Source organism: Danio aesculapii, chromosome 9, assembly GCF_903798145.1.
Source record: "Danio aesculapii chromosome 9, fDanAes4.1, whole genome shotgun sequence".
In the NCBI taxonomy this organism is placed as follows: Eukaryota; Metazoa; Chordata; class Actinopteri; order Cypriniformes; family Danionidae; genus Danio; species Danio aesculapii.
The window spans coordinates 49,782,397-49,809,546 of NC_079443.1; the positions used below are offsets into that span (position 1 = coordinate 49,782,397).

A 27,150-nucleotide genomic window follows, 5' to 3' on the forward strand; every position below is an offset into this window, starting at 1 on the left:
GTTAGCGCTCATGTTTTTTTTTTCTGCAACCTTGCTGCACGCACATTCTGAATGTTTACAAACATGGTAATTTGTCTATACACACAAGGGGCCCTATCATCCTATCGCGTTTTGTTTAAATAGCAAATCCATTTGCATCACTTTGTGGACTCATGGGTGCTCCAGTCTAACTCGGCCTTAATGTTTTTGTGCCATGCACTTTAGACTTTGCACCTAGATCATTAAAATAGAGTCCAAGAAGAGCTAATTATACAAAGTAACTTGTTTTTGCTTAGAGAATTTAGTGCAAGAGTAAGAGTACTAGAAGTTTTTTTTTTTGAGAGATAGAGAGAGAGAGAGAGAGTTCTGTAGGTGGTTTGTCAACTCCACTCACCTGAGTTTTGCACACTTAATAAATGCACAGAGTTTGTGTCGGTTAATGTGTCAGTGAGATGAAATGAATGTGTTTTCTACAGGTGGTTTGTTAAACCCACTCAGCTGTGTGAGGCACAGAATTTATAGTATTTTGGGTTGGTGTCTGGTGAGGTGGGGGAGAGAAGGTGGGTCTGGGTTTTATTCACCGGAGGTTCAGGTACTCTTAGAAAAGATTGATTTTTAGTTGTCGATTGAAGGATGCCAGTGAATTCGCAGTCAGTGTGGAAATGGGAAGATCATTCCACCAGCGGGGAACATTCATGTATTGCCATTAAAGTCAGCAGCACAACACACACGCATAAAAGCAAACCCTAATCTTCTGGCGAGAAGATATAAGCAAACAAAAAGGTTTTTTGGTGCACAAAAGCAGAGCCCGCCCAAGATATAAGCGAACTAAGCGACTGCTTAGGGCCCCGTGGCCACCAGGGGGCCCCCACAAGTGCATGAAATAACTGACTTTCGTTTTTGTTTATAGATATATTATGTCAATAGATAAGGGTGATTATAAAAAATGCGTTATTCAATGAAAATAATATTTTGGGCTGCGTTTTTTAACGGGCTGCTGCAGCATGCATGTATTGATTATGACTGACGTAACAGCGGGCGACAAAGCTGGACAACAACAACAAACTCTGTACCTCATCTGTATGCTCATAGCTGGCTCATTAATAAAGCTAATAAAACTCCCCAAAACAAAATCCTGCTTAGGGCCCCCTGAAGGCTTGGGCCGGCCCTGCACAAAACACTGAAGTCACATGAAAATTTTTGACAATGTTTTCGATTCCTTTTCTGTACTTTGAACATCTCTGGACTGTTGCTGTTTATGGAGGATGAGGGAGCTCTCTGGTTTGATCTAAAATATCTTTATTTGTGTTGTGAGAACGAATGAAGGTCTCAGGAAATTAAAACAACATGAGGATGAATAATTAATAACACTTTCAATTTTTAGGTGAACTAAACCTTTAAAGTTTCAGTTAAAAATGCATGCCAGTTTGCTGAAGTTGTGTTTTTATTCAACTCTGATTTCAATTTTATAGGAAAACGGTGGTTCATGGTGGTTCGGTGATTCCTCATCCATTTGGCATTACTCTGTTTGAGCATTCAGTTTATTACACTGACTGGACTAAGATGGCTGTTATGAAGGCTAATAAATACAGCGACAGCAGCCCACAAGAGCTCTACAGGACCTCACAGAGACCATATGGCCTGACCGTGGTACATTCATACAAACAGCCATTTGGTATGTAGCCATGAAAGTACATGTGCCACACAGTAAAAAAAGAAAATGGACTCACTCTCAAGTGGTTTCAAACCTTAAAGAGTTTCTATTCTATTTTTACACACACAAAAATATATTTTGAAGAATGTTGGAAATCATTAGCCATTAAAATTCATAGTAATAAAAAATACTATGGAGGTCTATGGCATTTTAAACACTCTACAAAATATCAAGAAACTCAATGAGGTTTGGAAAGAGTAGAGGAGGAGTAAATTATGCCAGAATTTAAACTGTTGGGTGAACTATCCCTTTAAATGTTGTTTTGGTTTTAGATGTTTTCAAAAAAAGAAAAGAAAAAAAATTAAGCAATGATTCAGCCCAGCAATTGTTAACTAAAACTGAAACCATTCATTCTTTAAGTTAATTGAAATGAAGCTGACATAAAATGTCAGATGGAAAAGTAACATATAATAAAATTACAAAAGTACACTAACAGAACAACCTCAAGTGTCTTATGATAAAGCCACATGTCTTCTCAGTTTAATTTTCATATATATTTGTTTGTATTTAGGCATTAGTATGTACATAATATGTGCAATGTGATCTCATGACATCGGTAGTGTAAATATTTAGTTAAAGGTGCAGTATGTAAGTTTGACACCCAGTGATTGAACTATTGAAGCAGATAGTTCACCTCAGATCCTCAAAATAAAAAATAAACCATTGGAAATTTAACTTTAGTGCAAGCCAACAATTTTCAGTGATTCAGCATGTACAGTTGAAGTCAGAATTATTAGCCCCCCTTTGAATTTTTTATTCCTTTTTAAATATTTCCCAAATGATGTTTAACAGAGCAAGGAAATTTTCACAGTATGTCTGATAATATTTTTTCTTCTGGAGAAAGTCTTATTTGTTTTATTTTGGCTAGAATAAAAGCAGTATTAAATTTTTTAAAAACCATTTTAAGGTCAGAATTATTAGCCCCTTTAAGCTAACTTTTTTTTCAATAGTCTACAGAACAAACCATCATTATACAATAACTTGCCTAATTATCCTAACCTGCCTAGTTAACCTAATTAACCTAGTTAAGCCTTTAAATGTCACTTTAAGCTGTATAGAAGTGTCTTGAAAAACATGTAGTCAAATATTATTTTACTGTAATCATGACAAAGATAAAATACATCAGTTATTAGAGACGAGTTATTAAAACTATTATGTTTAGAAATGTGTTGAAAAAAGTCTTCTCTCTGTAAACAGAAATTGGGGGAAAAAATAAACAGGGGGAAAAATAAATGAGGGAGGCTAATAATTCTGACTTCAACTGTACATTTAATAATGTTAAAGAGGTTTAATATGTATTAATTAGATTACTAACCTTATCGTTTCGTTAGAGTGCAGTGAGTGCACTATTCTGCGCTTCTGAATGGCTGTATTTAAATATTTCTGTGTTGTTTCGTCTGATGCAAACAGCCAAATTGGTCATCACTGCAAATCTTCTCACGTGTTGTTAGGACACAGGGTTACCATGTAAACTGCTCACCTAATGGTTACGTTCGTAACATTTTTATTATTTGCTAATAAATAACCACTTTATGTGGAACTCTGAATCTGCGTCTCATTTCGTAGGCTGCTACTGTCCACTGGAGGTCATGGACGCATACTCTTATAGCCTTCCTTAATTAATAAATAAAATACATGGTTTTCCACCAAGGCAACCCGGGGTGCTGAAATATATTTGGCTAAACTGGCATCGCGCGGGTTAAATGATCAAAACAAAGACAGACGTCTTACAGAACGCACATGTTTAAAGCAGAATATCTGTCTTTAGCATAGTTTTTCAGATAAACAAGAATGGTCACTTAGGATGTTTCTTAAATATCTACAAACATATTATGGTATTTTTTATGCTTTAAAAGAGTCAAAAACTTGCATAGTTGTAGGATTTTTTAAATAAATATATCTGAAAATCAGCCATAGTCCATGGGATGTTATGATGACCACAACTCATTCTATTCCACGCTCAGTCATACCGTCATCAAACTAATCCTTTGTTTATTGTAAATGCACGCCCTCTAGTAGTGAAAATGACATGCTATGCCTTTAATGTGTCCTGTTTAATCCAGAACATTGATTGACACCTGTCAATCAATCATTGCACCAACGAGAGACTTGAGAGTATTTACAACAAAACAGACATGTATCATGTTCTCTAATCATGTATGTTTTTGTGATGTGCAGTCAGTAACCCGTGCGGCGCTGATCGAGGTGGCTGTGAGCACATCTGTGTTCTGAGTCACAGAACTGATAATGGTGGTCTGGGATATCGCTGCCGCTGCCGAATGGGCTACGATCTGCACGCTGACGGCAAGAGATGCGTCGGTAAGACAGATCACAATCGCAATTTTTTTTTTTTAGCTTATTCCATAACCATTGCATCTCTGTGTGTGATTTTAAAGGAGAAATCACCAGTTTTAATGTAAAATCTCTTAACTGTCACCGTCCCGCCATTACATTTTTAAACCATATTATTGTAGTGTAAACATAAAGCAATCATGACTATATATCATTTGAAAGCTTCACATTTCTAGTTTCCATATTTGGCTGTTTGATTTTTGGTACATATTACCGAGCAACAGTTTGCAACAAGGATACTTGTCAAAGTCGTAAAGCATTACTTTGCTACAGCAATCTACATGTGCAATTGTAGGATGTTTTTAGAGGCTAAATTCTAGCTACTACTTATACTTAATACCTATACTACTTTAGAATTTTATGTTTACTTGTCAAATAATGTGAAAAGTATGACAAAAATACAGTTCATGTTCCTTTAAAGATAGGGGGCGCCCTTGTATGGTCACCAATGGAAACTGAATGTCAACTGGTGGTGATGTTTGGTACTGCAGACAAACAAAGTCATACTGAAAGCTCATTTTGAGATATCAACTTCAAATTCGGATTTTAATCGGTTCAGACATCTTGTTTTCTAGTTTTTCAATCAATTTTAGGGTAAATCAGGGGCGATGAAAGGGATGACACGGTTGCGCAGTGGGTAGCACTGTCATCTCACAGCAAGAAGGTTGCAGGTCCGAGCCCCGGCTGGGCTAGTTTTGCATTTCTGTGTGGAAGTTGCATGTTCTCCCCGTGTTGGCGTGGGTTTCCTCCAGGTGCTCCGGTTTGCCCCACAGTACAAAGACATGTGCTGTAGGTGTATTGGATATGTTTAATTGTCCGTAGTATATGTGTGTATGTGCTGGTCTTCCAGGTTGGTGTTTGAGCGTTGGGCTATCGACCCACGTCATAAAAATTAGATTTTACGAAACACCAATATGGTGCGGCTAAATATCAACTTCGATATAAAACAGTAAGTATATAATATACTAAAATATGCATTTATTATTTTATTATCTTCATAATCAAAGGCACATAACTTTTGTTTTATTTTACGTTTGAAGTTTTTTTTTAACTTCAGCTATAATCTGACATCTGTTTTCTTTAAATTGAAGCTTAAATCTATGCACCAAAGCATTGAAGATTGACAATCATTTAAGTTAAATATTTCATTTTCATGACTATGTTCAAAAAGTGGTTGCGATAGTCAACCTTAATACTTCAGTAACACATTTTCACCTGTATGACCTGAGGTACAAATGACACTTAAAACTCTAGCATCCTTAAGCAAAAGAAAATATTTTTACTTTAATAAAAAGCCAGTGAGATCGTAAGTAAATAATTTAACAGACCCACTTAATGACCCACAAACAGCAACACAAGCACAATTTAAACACAAAACAAGAACACATCAAATAGCAGCACAAACCGATGTCCTGTTCTGCTTCTCCAAGCAATGAGAGGATTTAAAGGATTATCAGAAAGTAATTGTTGGCATTCATTCCAGTTGTGTTGCATTGTGTCTCCTTCAGCTGTGAGGCAGTTTCTGCTCTTCTCCAGTCAGTTGGCGGTCCGAGGAATCCCCTTCAATCTGTCCACACAGGAGGACATCATTCTGCCAGTCACAGGAACGCCGTCTTATTTTGTGGGAGTGGACTTCAGTGCTGAGGATAATTCAATATTCTTCTCTGATACGGTGAAGGACATCATCTACAAACAGAAAGTTGATGGAACCGGTAAGAATTGCAATTTTTTTAATATACATATTTCAGCCATGTCAGTCTCTCGTTTTTTTTGGTGTGTATATATATTCTCATATATAAATTATATGCATTATATTTTCCCACAATGTATATTGCATAATACATAACACAATTTATATATATTGATTTGTTACTATACAAATAAATACTGCATATATACTAAATACAAATTTAACGCCTACATAAGTTTATATAGCATATACAGAACTAATTAACTAATCTGTTATTTATGTTATATGTTATTTATGTATTGAATGACGTATAATTTATATGGTGTAAAAATGTAAATATTGATGTGTACGTGTAATTATTTAAATATTCAAAGATAAATATTACATGTTTACAATATATAGTTACACACAAGACCGCACAAACACACACACACACACACACGCACACACACACGCACACACACACACACACACACACACACACACACACACACACACACACACACACACACACACACACACATATATATATATATATATATATATATATATATATATATATATATATATATATATATATATATATATATATATATATATATATATATATATATCATCTGTATATTAATGAGTAACATAGAATAATATATAATTACAATAAAACTGATCAATTATGTATGTTCATATTAGATATTAATGCAAATATTTGTTTACATCAAATTATGTGTATCATAGCATTAAATCAATTAGTTACTTTACATCTAATTTATATATATGTGTGTATATATATATATGTGTATATATAGATATATGTATGTAGGTTATATATATATATATAAGAGGTTATTAATTAGAAAATAATATAAATATTACGAGCGTAAACATTAGGTGAGCAGGTTACATTATAACCCTGTGTCCTGACCTATATATATATAACCTATATATATATATATACATATATATATATATATATATATATATATATATATATATATATATATATATATATATATATATATATATATATATATATATATACACATACATACATATATATATATATATAAAATTTAGCATGTATATTTTATAATGTTAAAGAAGTTAATATGTATTAATTAGATCATAAACCTTACCATTTCTGTGCTTCTGATTAGCTGTATTTAAATTTCTGTCATGTTTCGTCTGGTGCAAACAGCCAAATTGCTTATCACTGCAAATCTCATCATGTAGCGTGTTGTCAGGACACAGGGTTACAATGTAACCTGCTCACCTAATGTTTACACTCGTAATATTTATATTATTTTTGTAATGAATAACCGCTTCATGTGGAACTCTGAATCTGCATCTCATTTCGGGGGCTGCCACTGTCCACTCAGTCGCAGCACATGCTTTGAAAGCCTTTCTGAATAAATGAATGAATTCCATCAAGGCAACCCATGGAGCTGAAATATAATTGGCTTTTCAGATAAACAAGAATGTTCACTTAGCATGTTTCTTAAATATCTACAAACATATTATGGTATTTTTATCCTTTAGAAGAGTCAAAAACGTACATACAGCACCTTTAACATTTTTGTTCAAATGCAACTAAACTCTTAGAAGTAAATTTTTCCACAATGATGCCTCTTGTACATCGTCTTATTATCTTTTGGGAGAAGCTTGTGTCTTTTCTGGTCCAAAAAAAAAGTTGCTGGATTAATAAAAGTAACTTTATGTCAGAATTTTCCAGGGGGAAGAATAATTTTGGGCTTGACTTTATATATGTACAGTTATATCACATTGCACAAACACATTTATCTCAGATCAGCTGGTCTTATTTCATTCCACTTTCTGGTGTTAAAAAAAGGGCAAAATCAGTGTGCTGGTTGATGAAATGTCCTTGACTTGTAGGCAGATAAAGTGAGAAACTGATACTCAGTGAATACTCCATTCAGCCCTCGGGATGCTTGCTGTGTGCCAACAACACATTTCACTATCAGCTGCCTTCAAAAGGCCAACGACATGAGATAATGTGTTCACTGGTGTTGGACTACATTTCTAAAATCAATCCAGGACACCAATACCTTCCTCCTCTCCACTCAACCCCAAAAAATATAGACAGTTTATCACCAGTGAGGCACATATATGAAAAAGACATACACAGTTTTTTTTATTCCTTTTTTCATCACCTGCGATCCACAGATATGCACAGCTTTCATTCAATTCCGTGTGTAGCATGACACTGACAATGGAGTGCTAATCCAAATGCAAGTTTTATTATGCAGAGAATGGTCAGGCAAGCAACACTCAACACAGGAGCAAACAGTTGCATACAGGCAATCCAGAGTCGTAGTCGATACACAGGTGAAAGGTCAAAAGACAGGCAGCACACAACGTAAACAAACAAAACAAGGCAAGGTTCAAACACGGAAGGCAAGGCAAGGAAAACACGTTGTAATGTTAACTTGACAGCTAAACAAGACTCAGCAAAGTCTGTGTGTTTGTGTGCTGTATAAATAGTCCAACAAATCAGTCCTTGAGCAGCTTCAGCTGTGGGAGTGTAATCAATGGAGATTTGGAGCAGGTGTGTGTGTGTTGCACGACAGGACTTGTAGTCCGTATGGAGGCAGGATTGTAGTCCGCGTGAATGTGAATGTTCTCCAGCAATCTATTAATGATGATGTCACAGTACCATGTGACCAGAAGGAAGAGCCCTGAGTCAATATCATACACCCCAAACCTCAAGTGATCAAAGTAATTTGGCTTTACTTATATTCTTGATCTGACATGCCTCTAACTTTGAAAAGCTTTCAACATACTTAAAGGGATAGTTCACCTCCCAAAAATTCAGCCAAATTCTGAAAAAAATCCAACCTCTTTGAGTTTCTTTCTTCTGTTGAATGCAAATGAAAATAAACTGAAGAATATTCCTACTATGAATGTCAATGGTTGCTTTGTTTTTACATGGTTTTTCAGAATATCTTGTTTTGTGTCCAACAAAAGAAGTTTAGAACCACCTGAGCTTGAGTAAATGATGACGAAATGTTATTTTTGGGTGAACTATCCCTTTTAATTGGGGTTTTCAAGTGATCATGTTGTCTACATGGTTCGGGATCTGTAGAGCTGCGCATCATTGGATTTGCTCTTCAGTGTTTGGACTCTCAGTAGTGATTATTAAACCACACTGAACTGAGCTAAACTGAACTGAACTTAAACACTACTGAGCTACACTGTTCCAATTTACTGTGACCTTTTATGTGAAGCTGCTTTGACACAATCTACATTGTATAAGCGCTATATAAATAAAGGTGAATTGAATTGAATTGAATGCATGTTGTTGCTTTTTAAATTATTTTTATCATTATTTGGTTCTCATTTTTGTCGTCTTTACTTTATTCGCTTCAGGTCGGGAGGTTCTGGCAGCTAATCGGGTGGACGGTGTGGAAGATCTGGCCTATGATTGGATATCGAAGAATTTATACTGGACGGATCCACGTTACAGGAGTATTTCTGTCATGAAGGTGGCGGATAAGTCCAGGCGAGCCATCGTACGCAACCTCAACAACCCCAGATCCATAGTGGTCCATCCAGTGGCTGGGTGAGTCTCAATTATTAAAGAAAATACTTTATGCTATGTTGACTCCGGAGTGAAATTCTATTAGCTACCTTGATTTTTATTGATTAATTGTGTTTTTAAGGAAGTGAAATAAAATATCAAGTAGAAAAATCCCAGCTTTAAGTTTTAGATTATAAACATTACTATTAAGATTTCCATTTTCATTATTATTTGAAAGTTCTTACCGTCAAGTTTTTTAGATGTTTTCATGTGTTTTTCGGTTATAATAATGTTTAATATAATAAAGTTTTTATAGCATTTCAGTCTCTTGATATATTAATGTTTTCAGAATATTATTTACAAAGTTATAATAACGTTTCATTCACATTACATTAATGTTTTAAGAACATTTTACTATCAGCATTATGAAAACATTCATTAAGAACAACTAACATTCAGAAATGTTCAAAGAATATTGTTCTAAGTACGTTTTTTACTATTTTACAAGAATGTTCCAAAAGCATTATTTGAATAATATTATGTGCAAACCATTAACACAACTTTTTTTATGAATGTTACAGATTGTTTTAGGAACGCTCCCTGTTACCTTGGTTTGTAGCACTCTATATAGACAGCAAGTCTGTGCGACATAAAAATAGCTTGCAAAGTGCAAAAGAGACTCATTCATTCAGTTATTTTCTTTTTGGCTTAGTTCCTTTATTAATCCGGGGTCGCCACAGCGGAATGAACAGCCAACTTATCCAGCATATGTTTTACACAGCGGATGCCCATCCAGCTGCAACCCATCACTGGGAAACATCCATACACACTCATTCACACACATACACTACGGACAATATAGCTTACCCAATTCCCCTATAGCGCATGTCTTTGGGGGAAACCGTAGCACTCGGAGGAAACCCACGCGAACACGGAGAGAACATGCAAACTCCACACAGAAATGCCAACTGACCCAACCCGAGCCTCGAACCAGCGACCTTCTTGCTGTGAGGTGATTGTGCTACCCACTGCGCCACCATGCTGCCTCAAAAGAGACTCAAGTTTTGTGAATTATTTTCCGTATCTGTTCAATTTTATTAACAAACATGGTTATTTACATAAATTTATAAATAGGCAAGGCAACTTTTTAAAACCTTTTATTCCAATACTCAACTTTATGACCTACAATTATTTATAATAGTTTTAGTTTTAGTCATTTTAGTTAAATTAAATGTAATTAAATGATTGATTTAATAATCTTAAGTTAACTGTAACTGTAATATTTTATATTTGATTTGATTTCCAAAAACAATTCATAACAATTTTTTGTAATTTTTTGTAGTTCAACTGAAACTTCAACTTGAGTTTGAGTAAGGATTTTCATATAATATTTTTGTTTTATTACATATTATCATTTTAGCTGATGATGTAAGCTGTTACTCTTTAAATAATAAATGTATAATCAGTATTCGTCTTGTGTTGTTTCTAGTTTTGGACTGAACTTGTTACAGTAAGGAATAAATAATCCTGCACATCCTGTTTTTAGGAACATCTTTCACTGCGATGCCCTAAGAAGTGAACTTACTTGATTTTTGCAACAGAACCATTGTCATACTCAGCTAAAAACCTGCAACCTCAAAGCATGCACGCTCACACTTACTCTATCATCTAAAATAAAAACAATTGTGATCATGGTTTTGAAATCACAGGCATGTTCAAATGTCAACACACATACCATGGACCCTTCTCACAAGACATTTAAGGGTTATCAGCATCTTAAATCCCTGAAAGATTGTAATATTTACATGTTTAAAAAATATATGTATATTTATATGTATTTATGTTTATATTATATCAACTTTACATCATATTATAAAAAAATTATGCGAGATGTTTCTAATGCAGCGTCTATTGGGGCTGGACAGTAAGTTTAAGCTCTTTTCTGGCTGCCGTTATCAGTCTTACACACTGTTTTTCCTTTTTCTGAAAGTCTGGATAACCCTATTGTTACACTGTTCTTGTATTATTACAGCAAATAGGATTGTAAAAAAATATTTGTTGTAGTCTCCCATTAACCCGGAAATGTGAAAAGGGTCCATTCAGCAAGCGGCTTGATCCAAAAACACAGCTCGAGGGAGTCTTGCTTTCACCTCTCCTCTCTGTTTCCTAAGAGCATGAAAAAGCATTAACAATCAGCCCACTTGTGTCCAGTCACACCTTTGATAATGCAGGAGGTGCTCGGCCATTCATAGATCACTCCTGCTTTGAACCTGGCACAGATAAAGGGGCTCTTTATGCCGGACTAGTGGGACATTTCCAATGGCTTCAAAGTCATGAGGCCTCTGGGCCCAGGAGACTAGATTAGTGCTGCATGAAGGCCGTTATTGTCGCGCACACTAAGAACTTGGCTTAACTGGGGAAAACCCCACAGAGCGCTCAGATAAACTGTCTATACCTCACAGTTTATAAATAAAAGCCAGTGGATGCTTTGGAAAGTGTCCCCACTTATTAATTTGGCCTATGCTAAGGGCAAGTGGGTGAGGATTTAGGGGGATTTTGGCATTATTTCTTTGACCCAATTTTGTACAAAATCTGACTTTTGCTGTATTTTAAAGATCCCATGAAATTAAAATAAAGTGTTAGTCTCAGTATTCTTCATTTTTAGGATACCTGTAAGCTAGTGTGGTACAAAACAATGACAAAATTTGCGTTTAGAAGATATAAAACTGATACAGACTTGTAAAGCTTGTAGTTTGTTACTTCCGCCTAAATGGATCAGTGATTTTATTTATATCACCTCATACTTCAGTTTCTCATCAAACCTTCTGACCAATCAAATGCTCTCTAGTGTCTGACATGCCCCCATTTAGGACGCTTCTCATTTGATGCACTTGAGCTCAAAGAGCGGTGATAAAACAAAACACTATTGGCTGTTTTTAAAAAGGGGAGGGGCTACACAAAGTCCCACCCTCTCTTCATATTTCGGTTGAGATTATATCCAACATCGAATAAAAAAGGACTTCACGGGACCTTTAAGTGTGTTATGTAGGGATAAGGTATAAAATATTAAAAATGTGGAGTAAAAGTTGAATTGCATGCATATCTGAAAACTTTTATCAGAACTTTTTTTAAGTTATTATTATTTTAATTTAATTAAATTTATGTTTTATTTAATTAAGTTAAATTTTGGGGTGACACAGTGGTGCAGTGGGTAGCGCTGTCGCCTCACAGCAAAAAGTTCGCTGGTTTGACCCTTGGCTGGGTCAGTTGGCATTTCTGTGTGGAGTTTGCATGTTCGCCCCCGTGTTCGGGTGGGTTTCCTCCGGGTGCTCCGGTTTCCCCTACAAGTCCAAAGACATGCGCTATAGGTGAATTGGGTAAGCTAAATTGTCCGTAGTCTATGTGTGTGAATGTTGCAGCTGGAAGGGCATCTGCTGTGTAAAATATGCGCTGGATGAGTTGGTGGTTCATTCCGCTGTGGCGACCCCAAATTAATAAAGGGACTAAACAGAAAAGAAAATGAATGAATGAATGAATGAAATTGCATTTTATTTTATTTTTAAATATTTAAAAAAAATTAATATTTATTTATTTTTATTTTATTTTATTTAAAAAATGGTTTGTAATACCATTAATAACATATTTGCCAAGACATATTGTTAAAACTTTAAAAAGTTGTTCATGTGATATGCATTTTTTATTTTATTTTTGTTCTGTTACTGAAAAGGTTTGTGAAAGTTTAATTGAATTGAATTTAGTTTTACTGTTACAAACCACTGTTTTTTATTAATTGAGTTTGGATAAAATAAAGGCAGCCTTATTAATCATAACATACTTAAAAAAAAAAATAAAAAATAAAAAAAAAAATATATATATATACACACATTTTACCAAGGGATTCAATCTGAAGCTGAAAGCTCTATTTTTCCATTCGTTATAATTGCATATAATGTATAATGAAGTAAACAAAAGACTTCTTTTCGTAGCTTTTAAGTGATGTGTGCATGTCTGTACTTGACAGGTTTATTTTCTGGACTGACTGGTACCGTCCTGCGAAGATCATGCGGGCTTGGGGGGACGGTTCACATGCTCAGTCCATAGTAAACACCACTCTCGGCTGGCCCAACGGCCTGGCCATTGACTGGAGGTGAATCAACACAACAAAACAGAATACGGTTATGCTCATACAGTCCTAAAATACCATTTTATGTCACTTTAATGTAATTTCAGGCCTTAAAAAGTCTTACATTCACTAAAATTGAGTTGTTGATTTTTAAACAGGTCTTAATTTTCCCATATTCATGTAAAGCTACCCAATTGGGCCAACATCCATCCAATCACCAGCAATCCATCTCAATAAACGTTTTAACAAAAAATGTATTCATTAACTCTATTTAAAAAGATGGTATAATTACCTTCCTTACAATAATATTTGTTAATAGTTGTGTATGAGGACACTGACATTTACACACTGTTGTGAATACATTTAGTTTATTATAATTTTTTTAAAACTTGTCAAAGAAACTGTTAGGTAGAGTTTGCTTGCTTTGATAAATCATTTAAAATAGATGTCTAAGAAATAACTACATTTGAATTTGTCTTTGATAGGGTAAGTAAAAAATCATTTCCCATCCCAATCATCAACCATTACAAAAAGGTCCTGTAAAAGTCTGAAATTTCATCCATAATAAAATGTAACGTAAACAGACCACAATTGTAAATGTAAATAATGTAAATAGACCATAATTGTACATGTAAATACAGTGGTCCCTCGCTATAACACGGTTCACCTTTCGCAGTCTCGCAGTTTCGCTGACTTTTTAGTGCAATTTGACATACTTTTTTGTACAGCTCATTGTGTTCTGCGTCCTGATTGGCTGTAAACCATAGTCAATCAATCTCCTTCATGTCTCATGTATAATGCAAAATTCACTCAGCTTGCCAAATTAACATAAATCTTCGATCGCAAGCAGTGTGAGTTCCTACAAGGATGCAAAAAGGGTTGTAACTGTCTGCAGAAAGACCATCGTAAAGGGAGTCGCACACCAGATGCACCACGTCATGCAGCGTCATGCATTTTAGAATTGTAAACATATCAGGGTACGCACACCAGCTATGACTCAGGACACTGTTCATATTTCTGCCTCGCCACAGAGCGCCTTCTGAAGAATTTCATTTGAAATAACATGCGAATGTGCGCATCCAGTGTGCGTTACTTCCAACTGTCATGTGCACGGTGGAGTATGGATGGAGTCTGCTTTTAGTTTTGTGGATCAGTGACTGCAGTAAAAAAAACATTACACTGGATGCCAACATTATTCGCACAAAAACTAAAAAGCTTTATGAACCTTTTGCTGACAGGGATGAATGTTTGCCCCTGACAACAGGTTTTGATCTTTGGTCTCATTCCGCTAGACTTATTTTTCTATGAAAGTTTGAACTTTGAGAGAGTTTAAACAAGAGAGAAAAGTGTGAAAATCTTAATGCCTGTCTGAGAAACATGTATAAAGTGTGTAGTGAGGGGTTTTACAGCCTTAAAACATCTATAATAAATGTAAAAAGTAAAGCGGACTACTTCACGGATTTGGCCTATTGCGGGTTATTTTTAGAACGTAACTCCCGCGAGTAACAAGGAACCACCGCAATGTAAATAGACCATTATTACATAAAGGTCTTAAATAGATCTTAAAAAGTCTTAAATTTGACTCAGTAAAACCTAGAGTAACTCTGTCATAATACCCCAAACGATAATCCATCTGTGATTCATTCATACTGTAAATCTGTCTTATTTGGTTTAACTTTAATGACTTCCTAAAGCCGTGACTCATCGTTGTTTGTTTATTTGTGTGTATGGTGCTAACCCTCTCCTCATAATCTTCTTAAAATGAATGATCTGCTATAATCCAGCTCTCTGTCTTCATGTGTCATCATCATGTGTGTCCTCTCAGTGCCATGCGCTTGTATTGGGTGGACGCCTTCTTTGATAAGATCGAGCACAGCAACTTTGATGGACAGAACCGCTTGTCTTTGGATCGAATCACTCAGATCTCACACCCGTTTGGACTCACTGTATTTGGAGGTGAGTTTATGAGTCGACCTATTGTTCTGTTTATTATACTGTCTTTCTGTCACAAATATTGTCCATTTGTTTGTTTAAATTATCCCTCTATCTGTCTGTCATTCTTGATCTCTCTGTCTGTGTGTCCTTCCTTCCTTCCTTTTTTCCTTCCTTCCTTCCTTCCTTCCTTCCTTCCTTCTTTCCTTTATTCATTAATTTGATTTGTCTCTGTTCATTCATTCATTCATTCATTCATACATTCTTTTGATCTATTTGTCATTCGTTCATTCATTCATTCATTCATTCATTCATTCATTCATTCATGCATACATTCTTTTGATCTATTTGTCATTAATTCGTTCATTCATTCATTCATTCATTCATTCATGCATACATTCTTTTGATCTATCTGTCATTCATTCATTCATTCATTCATTCATTCATTCATTCATGCATACATTCTTTTGATCTATCTGTCATTCATTCATTCATTCGTTCATTCATACGTTCATTTGATCTATCGGTCATTCATTCATTTATACAAACGTTCTTTTGATCTATCTGCAATTCGTTCATTCATTTGATGTCATTCATTTATTCATTCATTTTATTCATTTGATCTAATTATCTTTCTCTCATTCATTCGATCTATCTATCTGCCATCAATTCATTCATTAGATCTATCTGTCATTCATTCATTTATTCGATCATTTTAACTGTAATTCATTCATTCATTCATTTGATCTGTCTGTCTGTCAATCATACGTTCATTTGATCTGTCTGTCATTCATATATTCATTCATTTTATTCATTTGAGCTATCTGTAATTCATTCATTCATTCATTCATTCATTTGATATATCTGCCATTCATTCATTCATTCATTCATTCATTCATTCATTCATTCATTCATTCATTCATCCATTTGATATATCTGCCATTCATTCATTCATTCATTTGATCTATCTGTCATTAGTTCATTAATTCAATCTGTCATTCATTCATTCATTTGGTCTGTTTGTCTGCCATTCATTTGATCTGTCTGTCTGTCTTTCATTCATTAATTCATTTGATCTATCTGTCATTCATTCATTAGTTCAATCTAACTGTCATTCATTCATTAATTTGATCTGTCTGTCATTCATTCATTAATTTGATCTAACTGTCATTAATTTATTTGATCTATCTGTCATTCGTTCATTAATTCGATCTAACTGTCATTCATTCATTCATTTGATCTGTCAGTCATTCGTACATTAATTCGATCTAACTGTCATTCATTCATTCATTTGATCTGTCAGTCATTCATTCATTAATTTGATCTAACTGTCATTCATTCATTCATTTGATCTAACTGTCATTCATTCATTTATTCATTAATTTGATCTATCTATCTATCTATCTATCTATCTATCTATCTATCTATCTATCTATCTATCTATCTATCTATCTATCTATCTATCTATCTATCTATCTATCTATCTATCTGTCTATCTGTCTGTCTGTCTGTCTGTCTGTCTGTCTGTCCATCTATCTGTCTGTCTGTCTGTCAGTTAATTTGTTTGTTTATTTGTTTACTCATTTATTTGTTCTGTCAGTCTATCTTTCATTTATTAGTAAGTTCTTTTAGTTCTGTTTGTGTAATATTTCATCATATCATTATCATGTCTTTGTTGACATGTGACTGACGATTAAATGAAACCCACTGACTGACGTAATGTTCATTTCGCTGTTCGCTGATGTCTGTCAACAACACAATGTCATGTTAGCCTTAATGCCTCCTTTAGTGATTGTCGTGTTTGGTATTTGTGAAATGACGATCTCTAAGCCACTTCTTTAAACCTCAGCGTAGTTCATCTGTTCAGCGCTGAAAGATTGAAGGACAGAAGTCAGAGTTCATGGACTGGTATTTCTCACAGATGCCCTGCTTGATTACTTTAATGAATTTTGCTGGTCCAGGTTACGTGTACTTCACTGACTGGCGGCTGGGTGGAATCGTGAGGGTCCGTAAAACAGATGGAGGAGAGATGATGACCATTCGCCGAGGGATCAGCCACATCATGCATGTCAAATCTTTCAACGCTGACTCACAGATTGGTGAGAGCCACTTTTGGATTTTTATATTGGCCATGTGCACAAAGAGACTTAAAATACAAATACAGCAAATAACATTTTTGTTTTGCTCTTTTTTTTTTTCTCCATTTTTTTTATTGTTTTCAAACATGACAGTTTTTCACAGTGGCTTTGTGCTATATTTCTCAGATCAGAATTGAAATTCTCAAAACTACCTGTTCAATCTTCAGATCATAGTGTCACTTGTGCACATCAAAAAAGCAGTTTCTCATTCCTTTGAACAAGTTGAATGCTTTGATACGTTCATGCAAATGATCATGGATCATTGTCAACTGCATATGTCATGTTGATCAAAATTTCCCGGGGGAAACCCACGTGAGCACAGGGAGAACGTGTAAACTCCACACAGAAACATCGGCTGGCTTGGTAAGGACTAGAACCAGTGACGTTCTTGCTGTGAGGCAACAGTGCTAAGCCACCGTGCCACCCATCTAGGAAAAGAGGAGGGATAGGGGTGGAAGGGGGGATTCTTCAAAATGAAGATGACTGTGATAGGGAACTTAGGGTATTTAAAGTGGCTTGGGGAATCGTCTGATTGGTGAATCATAAATTGAATAATGCAGGGCCGGCTGCAAGCAATCATAAGCTTGTGATCCTCTCGAAATTAGTTTATAAATAAACTTCACCTAATGAAGGTGCATCTGAAAGGAGATTGTCCTATGATCACATTTCTACTTTTGTTTTGTTTTTCTTTGTGCTATGCAGGGTTGTCTTTTCCTTTCTATTTTACATGATCAGTCAACAAATTATAGTATAGACAGCAAAAAAAACAAAACCAGTTTACATCAGAATAGCCCTCCAGAGTACACTGTTGTATTGACAACAGGACTAAGTAATTTGTCTTATCCACACACAAGGACTTGTCATTCTGACAGCATTGACACATTCATTGACACATACATTTAGTTTTGAGAGATGAACTAAGGATTTTGAGCAAGAAACCTTTATAAGCGTTGTTTTGAGAAATACACTTACTGTTTTGCAAATTTCAATTCTGATCTGAGAAATATACCAAAGCGACTGGGAAAAACTGTAATATTTTGGCATTTTCCTATACATTTCCATTAGACTTTTATTCTAAATCTGTCTCATTCATTCATTTTCCCTCGGCTTAGTCTCTTTATTCATCAGGGGTCGCCACAGCGGAATGAACCGCCAACTTATTCAGCATGTGTTTTACACAGCGGATGCCCTTCCAGCTGAACCAAGTACTGGGAAACACCCTTACACGCTCATTCACACTCATACACTGCGGCCAATTTAGCTTATTCAATTCATCTATAGCGCATGCCTTTGGACTGGGGAAACCCGAGCACCCAGAGGAAACCCAAGCCAACACAGGGAGAACATGCAAACTCCACACAGAAATGCCAACTGACCCAGCCAGGAATTGAAACAACAACAGTGCTACCCACTTAGTCTCTGTGTCACCCTAAATCTGTCCACAATTTGTAAATTTCTCCCGGGTGAATCTTGACTTTTTTTAATCAAGATGCATCTGAAACAGGCCTAGATTTAAGGTGGACGGAGGGGATGTGTCCCCACCAATATCCACCAGCTACTGAAATGTCCCCACCAATAATTTAATTCATTTAAAGACACAGCGCTGTCAATATAAACGTAGACATGCTAAAAGGGTTAAATCTCGTCTCTCCTTGAGTCGCAGCGCCCCCAAACACATGTAAACATTTTGATTGGCTGTGCCTTTCCCTGCTGTCATGTGAGAGGCTGCTTTCAGATACAAGCAGCGCCAAAACAACTGCGCGGGGGGAATTTTCCTGTAAGATGAGTGTGAGGTGTGTGACACACACAGGTGAGGATGGCTGTAGTAAAAAAAGGAGGACATAAAGAGCTTTTTTCAACGAAAGTGTAAGTCACATAAACTCATGTTCGCTACTGAATGAGTTGATCATGATAATGCCGCTATTGCTAGTGTTTTTCACCGCTTGTACGGTCAGTCTAACATTATAGCAGACTGATGTAGTCTGTGAACAATATTCCCTGAAACTAACAGCAGAATAAACACCTACATGTAAAAGTATATGACCCTGCCAGTTCTCCTAATGTTTTAGAGTAACACCTCCAATTTCAGTTGAAACAATTTGTCAGAAAAACTACAGCCGGTGCTCCATCTTGTTATAATACTATGAGACATGTTTAATTTCTGTTTAATTGAGGAATAAATATTACATTTTAGTGACATATTAAGAACTCATTTTTTGCTTTATTATCTTGTTGGATAGTTATTATAACTACACTTTTTGATGTACCAAAAATATTTCAGATTTTGTGAAATTGCTTAATTTACACATGTGCACAGAGAAATGAGAACTTTAAATTCTTAGAATAAAGAAATGAAGATTTCAGATGCCAAAACCTCTAAATGCCATGTAAAATGAGCATTTTTCTCAGCCTCGTATATTTATGTCCAGTTATTTCACTTTAAAGGCAATGGAAAGGACGTATTCGTCACTATAAAAGTAAAATCACTGAGTCCACACACAGGAGTTGGAGAAAAATGCTAATTTTTAGAAGAAAATATTAAGTGAAGTTTCTTCGAGAGGAGCACGTGATATGATTGAGCACGTCTGGCCACTCATCTGTAATCAGTAATAATCCAATCAGAGTGATCCTAGTCTACTATAAATGGATCATTTTCTCCCTACTGTTTCTATCTTCGTTTGGAAGAATCCCCCCTTCCACCCCATCTCCTCCTTTTCCTCCCTTTTCTAAAGGAGGAGCTCTCGAGACCTACCTGATCTCGGATCTTCTGATATGCTTATCGACCGGGCGTGAGCCCTGGGCTTAAATATCTCTGAGCTCAGGGTTCTCTCCCGGGACAGCATGCCAAACCTGCTTTAAATGCCAAACATATCTAAAAATCTTATTTTTAAAGTACATTTTTTTATCATAATTTTTTGGGGGAAATCTGTTAAAACTTGATTTAAATTAACTGAATAATAAATAATAAACTAAGGCCTACTGGCAAATAACAAACTTTCCAGTGCATTCAACCTTCCTCAGTGAGAATTTGGCCATTTGAATAATAAGATAAATTCAAACATAATAATAATAATCCAACTTTTGGTCTTTCAAACCACCTGAACCCTCTTGGCTACGCGCCTGACTATTTAATTTAACTTAATAAATTGTCTGAAGAGAGGATTAATTAATAATATATTTAAATAGCAGTTAATTAATAGCAATATATAAAATATATAATATAAAAAAAATCAATATTCATTCTTGGCGGGGGTGTGCGGGGATTGTATTCACTCGTCCCCACCGATGTCATGTGCAAACCTACACACATGATCTGAAAGGAGATGCAGTGCTGTTTTTTTTTTTTCCTTTATTTATCACAACGACATGATCAGTCAACAAATTACAGCACAAAGAGCAAACAAATAGCCATAGTTTACATAAGAATAGCCCTCTAGAGTACAGTTATATTGACAACATGACATTTGACTTACCCACACACAATGACACAAGGACTTCAATTCTGACAGCACTGACACGTTCATTGACACAGAAATGTAATTTTGAGAGATGAACTAAGGATTTTGAGCAAGAAACTGGCTTTGGCAGGTAATCAACATGGTGTTTTGCTATTTATATGTGTTGTCTTGAGAAATGCACTTACTGTTTTGTAAACGGTGAGTGCAGAAGTCATGCCAGCAGGTCAAATGGGCCACAGTGAGAGAGAGAGAGAGAGAGAGAGAGAGAGAGAGAGAGAAATGGACTTTACTTTCAATCTCTCAATTGCAGTAAAATAGGGATTTCTGCTGTTCAGTGTCAGTGAAAGACTGTCCAACACAGAGTTTTCGCCACCGCGTCTATCATGGCTCAGCTGTGATCACCGCTGCCGTTTATCAGTGTCACTCCTCTGTGAAGAGCGCCAGCATGTAAGAGCCAATAGCAGCCCTTTCTTTTGAGCGCGAGACCATAGGGGTGTATGAAAGGATTTACTAGACAAGGCTCAGAAAGTGAGCGTAATATTTATATTTGTTAATTTGCTATAAACGCTCGTGTTGTTTAAAGGGACAGTTTATATATCTGACTGTTTGTATTAAAGGACAAAATTGTATTACAAATAGTATATAAATATAAATGTATTCATACATTTTAATACAAGAATTTCTGTGCTGTAAAGAAAATATAAAACTGTGTATGGAAAGCATCGTCAATGCACCGCGATTCACCTAGATATCGATTTAAACCAAATTGATGGCATGATAATCGTAACTCAATCAAACCATGAGACCAGTGTAGGTTCACACCTCTAGCTTCTAATAAGTGTTGAAATTGATCTTAAAAAACAACTATATCTTTAAGTGCTCACAGTATAATAGTGTTCCCTTGTAAGTCAAACATGTTCCTCAAATATTCAAAATATTTTAATTAAATGTATTCAACCCTTTCAGTGTTATGTAGGCTCTTATTAATCAATTACATTTGATTAGTATAAAATAAGAATGAATTAATAATGTTCCAATTTGTTTGCCTGGTAACACTTTACAATAATGTTGTAGTAGTTAATGTTAGTTAATGTATTTACTAACATACACAACAAACAATACAGTATTTACTCATTACTTGCTAATGTTAGTTAAAGGGCACCTATGATGATCTTTTGGAAGCTGTTTGGACAGGACTGTGTGTAGGTATCGTGTGTTCACAGTCAAATTGGAGTGATAGGAACACAAGAAGTCTCTTTTTAAAAATTTCCAGAAGTTAAAACAGCATCCAAATCTCTCCCATTTTGAGGCCGACTTTAACGTGACGTAGGAGTGCGGTGTCCCCACCCACCGAGTTGATCGACAGCTGCATATTAACATATCTCTGTAGTAATGTGTATAAGACAGGACGTGCGCAACGCAACTGGGATTAAAAGATCTGTTCAGCGCTCTGTGATCATCAATCATCATCAAATGTGATCAGGAATGAGTTTTACAAGTTTAACATGTTTTTAAAACATGTTTTAATGAATTACAGCAATTTTACCATCTTTACTTTATCACCACAGCCGCATGTCAATACAATTATAAAAGATGCTTCAATCCCGGTTTGTGGCCTTAAATCAGGTTTATTTTGTACATGAACATAAAGGATATCTATACAGCAGTGGATATTAACGCGTATCCTGCAGCAGTTGCTGTGCAATGTTAAAAGCATGCGCTGTGTCTCTCTCTGTGTGTGTGTGTGTTTGTGTGTGAACTTTGTAACAACATTGTGTGTGACTCATCGTTGCAGAAAGGCTTGAATTAACTCCACAACAACTACAGTAAATAATGATTGGGAAAGTTCTTACTGTAGTATTTCTCACTGATGTTACGTGAGATCTGCTTCTGTCATGTCTGTCAATGTGCTGTTTATCTGAGGGCGGGAATAACTAGCATTAAAGGCACAGGCCACAAAAACAGCTACATAGTGTTCAGAGCAGAAAATCCCAATATTCTGAAAGATATAATAAATAATCTGATGGGTGTTTTGAGCTGAATCTTTTCAGACACATTCTGGAGACACAAAAGACTTATCTTAAATCTTAAAAAACTAATGATAATGCTAATTTTAATAATACATTAGTAAATGTTGAACTTTAATTAATAAATGCTGTACAAGATTGTTCATTATAAGTTCCTGTTAGTATATATATTATGTAATGAAACCTTATTGTAAAGTGTAACCGTTTGACTTATGTGTTTTAGTAATCAATATGCATTGCTTTTTTTTTTTACCGGCAACAGGGTTTAACTTCTGCAGCAGGCAAACTAACCCAAACGGAGACTGCAGCCACTTCTGTTTCCCAGCACCAAACTCCCAAAGAGTATGTGGCTGTCCGTATGGAATGAAGCTGGAAGCGAATCAGCAGACGTGTGTTGATGATCCATCAAACGAGCCGCCGACTCTCCAGTGCGGTTCCAACTCTTTCTCATGCACAAACGGGAGATGCGTCCCACACAGCTACCAATGTGACGGCGTCGATGACTGTCACGATAACAGCGACGAGGCCCACTGCGGCGCTCATAGTAAGGTTTTTTTATTTATATGCTATACAAATGTTTAACCTGGAGCCTAAAATCAGTCTTCTGATATATTTTATATGTTATAGCCTATAGCAAAAAAAAAATTAATTGTGTTGGTCAACATGAATAATGGTTAATGTTAGTTAATGTATTTACTGACATTAACTAAGTATTAATTTTCTAGTCAATTTATTAATCGTAGTTCAACATTTAATAATGCATTATTGAAATCCAAAGATGTGCATGTTAACATTAGTTAATGCACCGTGAGTTAACATGAACTAACGTTATTTGACTTTGTTAACTAACAATAGCAGTAGGTAGTGCTGTTGCCTCACAGCAAGAAGGTCGCTGGTTCGAGCCTCGGCTGGGTCAGTTAACGTTTCTGTGTGGAGTTTGCATGTTCTGCCTGCATTCACGTGGGTTTCCACCGGGTGCTCCGATTTCCCCCACAGTCCAAAGACATGTGGTACAGGTGAATTGGGTAGGCTAAATTGTCCGTAGTGTATGTGTGGCATCCGCTGCGTAAAACAAATGCTGGATGAGTTGGCGGTTCATTCCGTTGTGGCGACCCCGGATTAATAAAGGGACTAAGCCGAAAAGAAAATGAATGAATGAATGAACAAAGATGAATAAATACAGTAATAAATGTATTACTGAATGTTTGTTCATGTTAGTAAATACATTAACTAATGGACCATTATTTTAAAGTGTTTGATACTGTAAATATATCAAAGCTTATTTTTGATTAGTATATGCATTGCTAAGAACTTAATATGGACAAATTTAAAGATGATATTCTCAATATATTTAGTTTTTTGAACACATATATACAGTGAAAGTTAATATATTTCAACTTATTTGTAATTCCAATAGTAAAAACTGTATGAAAGTTGCCTGTTTTGCAATATTTCAATATATATGTTGCAATGTTGCATATATGATATATAACTTATTATGTCAATGTAATTTGCATATATTCCCATATATCAGATTTCTGTGGGTATGGCAATAGCTATATGTATATTGAATATTTTTATTATATATGAAAATGAATATTTTTATCAATTTCTCAGTGAATAGGGGTAATATATTTCCGTGCATTTAAACAAAACAGATTTATTAAACAGATATATTTTTTTAAATAATATTTTGGTCACAGAACATCTTTTGAAATGGAAAGATAATACAATTAAATTAAATTAAATTGTATATATTTTTTGTTTCTCTTGATGTTTTGCTATTTTTGAAAATGTTATTTAATATTTTTCCCTAACATATAAATTTGGGCTACTCATTTTTTAACCATTATTGTACGTTATTTTGTTAGAAAAGCTTCAGATTTGGCGCCAGTACTGACTAATCTAATTAATTTGCACAAATATAATATAACAATTGTATATTGTAAAGCATCCTGTAGAAAATATTAACTTAAATGAGAGATTTTTGAGAGGTGTATTCATATATGCCGAGCACTCTAAATTACCCACATAAATCTGATATATATATATATATATATATATATATATATATATATATATATATATATATATATATATGTATATGTATGTGTGTGTGTATACAAACAATATATTGTTTGAGCATCGATGTCGCAATCTGTCTATGTGCAATAGTCACATCGCAGCATTACATTATTTATTAAAAATTAAAAGATAATATTATTTTTAGTTATTTATACAATGATGACCATGCTATTTTACATTTGATTGTTCAATTTCTCAACTTGAATACTGTTAGACTCCCAAGAAAACCATGAAGCACTGTCTGTTTATTTATTTTTGCTTGTAATTTATTATAATTTATGCAGATCTACTGAATAGAAAAGGACTTGACCATCCCAGTCTATCTCAGTGAATGAAGTCTTTTCAAACAGAGCTATTCAAATCATCTGGGGAAATTATATTTATATAGCAAAATACTGTACATTGCAGTAAAACAAAATATCATAATGTCAGATTTTGCCAAGCAAGCAACTTACAAACAAAGTAATTTACATTCCCTTCATGCAGTTTTACATTCTCTGGAAATTGCACCCATGGATTATAGTCTTGATGAATTAGAATTGAATTAGAGTCTTTTTTTATTTACTGAAAATGATTTATATTCTATACCAATGTAAAACTGGAGCACAATATAAATCTTCTGTTGCACAGTTATGTTTTGCCAATAGCTAGGCCCAAACGAAATCTGCGCGCGCAGAATTCCGCAGATTTTCCGCCCATCATTTATTCTGTTTATTTACTTGAGCAAAGTAATTTACTTTGAGTTTGTAAATTACTTACAGTAACATTATTGACTAATATGAAAATGTTCATCTGATTTATGTACAATGCAGTTTGTACAGTAATATTTTCTGTCTTTTAGTAGAGATATTATATGAGAGACTTGCTTTGTTTACCAAATAAAGTGAATCGAATTGGATTTGCATTTTAAACATTAAATAAAAATTAAAAAGATGCTATTTTTTATTTCATATATTAAGGTTTTAGTTATGATACTCCCAAAATAATTCCACAGAAATCTGCAGATTTTAACCAAAATTCTCAGCGGAAATTGCAAATGTCCGCAGATTCCGTCTGGCGCTACCAGTAGCTCAAAAATACATTGTATGAGTTAAAATTATAGACCTTTAGTATGTGATACTAGGGCTGAACAATATATGTGTATCGTTTGAGCATCGATATCGTAATGTGTGTATGCGCAATAGCCACATTGCAGCATTACATTATTTATTAAATATTAAAAGATAAAGATATTATAAAAAAACTGTGACCATGTTACTTTATGTTTGATTGTTCAATTTCTGGTCATGAATACTGTTAGACTCCCCAGAAAACCATAAAGCAGTGTTTATTTGCACTGCAAAGAAAATGGCTTGATCGTCCCAGTTGATCTAAATTATTGAAATCTTTCCAAATAAAGTTATTCAAATCGTCTGGAGAAATTATATTCATATTGCAATTTACATCGCAGCAAAGTATCGCAATGTCAGATTTTTCCAATATCGTGCAGCCCCATTTGATACTGAAAATATATAAAAATTTTGATTAGTCTGTTTTTATTTACAGTGAAAATAAACCCTCTCTGTATTGGCTCACAGATAACACTTGCTCTCCCGTCGCCTTCACCTGTGCCAATCAGCGCTGTGTGCCCAGAAGCTGGCACTGCGACGGGCACAATGACTGTTTTGATGGCAGTGACGAGAGGGACTGTCCCACTCAGACCCCTGGCACATGCCCGGCAGACCAGTTCAGCTGTGCCAACCATTACTGCATCCCTCGCACTTGGCTCTGTGACACCGACAACGACTGTGGAGACGGATCAGACGAAAACAACTGCGGTGAGGCCTCGCACACTTTACGTTTTTAAGTCTACATTTTAAAAAATAAACTGTGATTGTGATTCTAAATTCTTTATATAAAATTAAAAAAGTTATACACAGTTATATAGATACAAAGATATATAGAAAAATTAAGAGAATGCTTTAAGATTTATGATTAATGTTGGAGTATGTTCTTCTATAAACTATTAAGGGATGGGGGGGGTGGTATTATAGTGTTTCTTCCAAATTTAGAATAAAGATGTTGTCATTTAGAGCTTTTTTATTTTTTGGTTGCATACAATTATAAAGCTGCCATGG

The 27,150-nt window shown here is 35.1% G+C and overlaps 1 protein-coding gene across 1 annotated transcript in view; it reads left to right on the forward strand.

Annotated features, from left to right (window-relative positions):
* The window catches only part of lrp2a (low density lipoprotein receptor-related protein 2a), a 262,973-nt gene that overhangs the window by 87,556 nt on the left and 148,267 nt on the right, over nucleotides 1-27,150 (forward strand). The window contains 9 exon segments of the mRNA XM_056465930.1: nucleotides 1,452-1,654; nucleotides 3,872-4,012; nucleotides 5,554-5,757; nucleotides 9,120-9,312; nucleotides 13,292-13,417; nucleotides 15,219-15,349; nucleotides 17,287-17,424; nucleotides 23,211-23,492; nucleotides 26,611-26,850. Of these exon segments, the coding sequence (XP_056321905.1) occupies nucleotides 1,452-1,654; nucleotides 3,872-4,012; nucleotides 5,554-5,757; nucleotides 9,120-9,312; nucleotides 13,292-13,417; nucleotides 15,219-15,349; nucleotides 17,287-17,424; nucleotides 23,211-23,492; nucleotides 26,611-26,850 (1,658 nt within the window).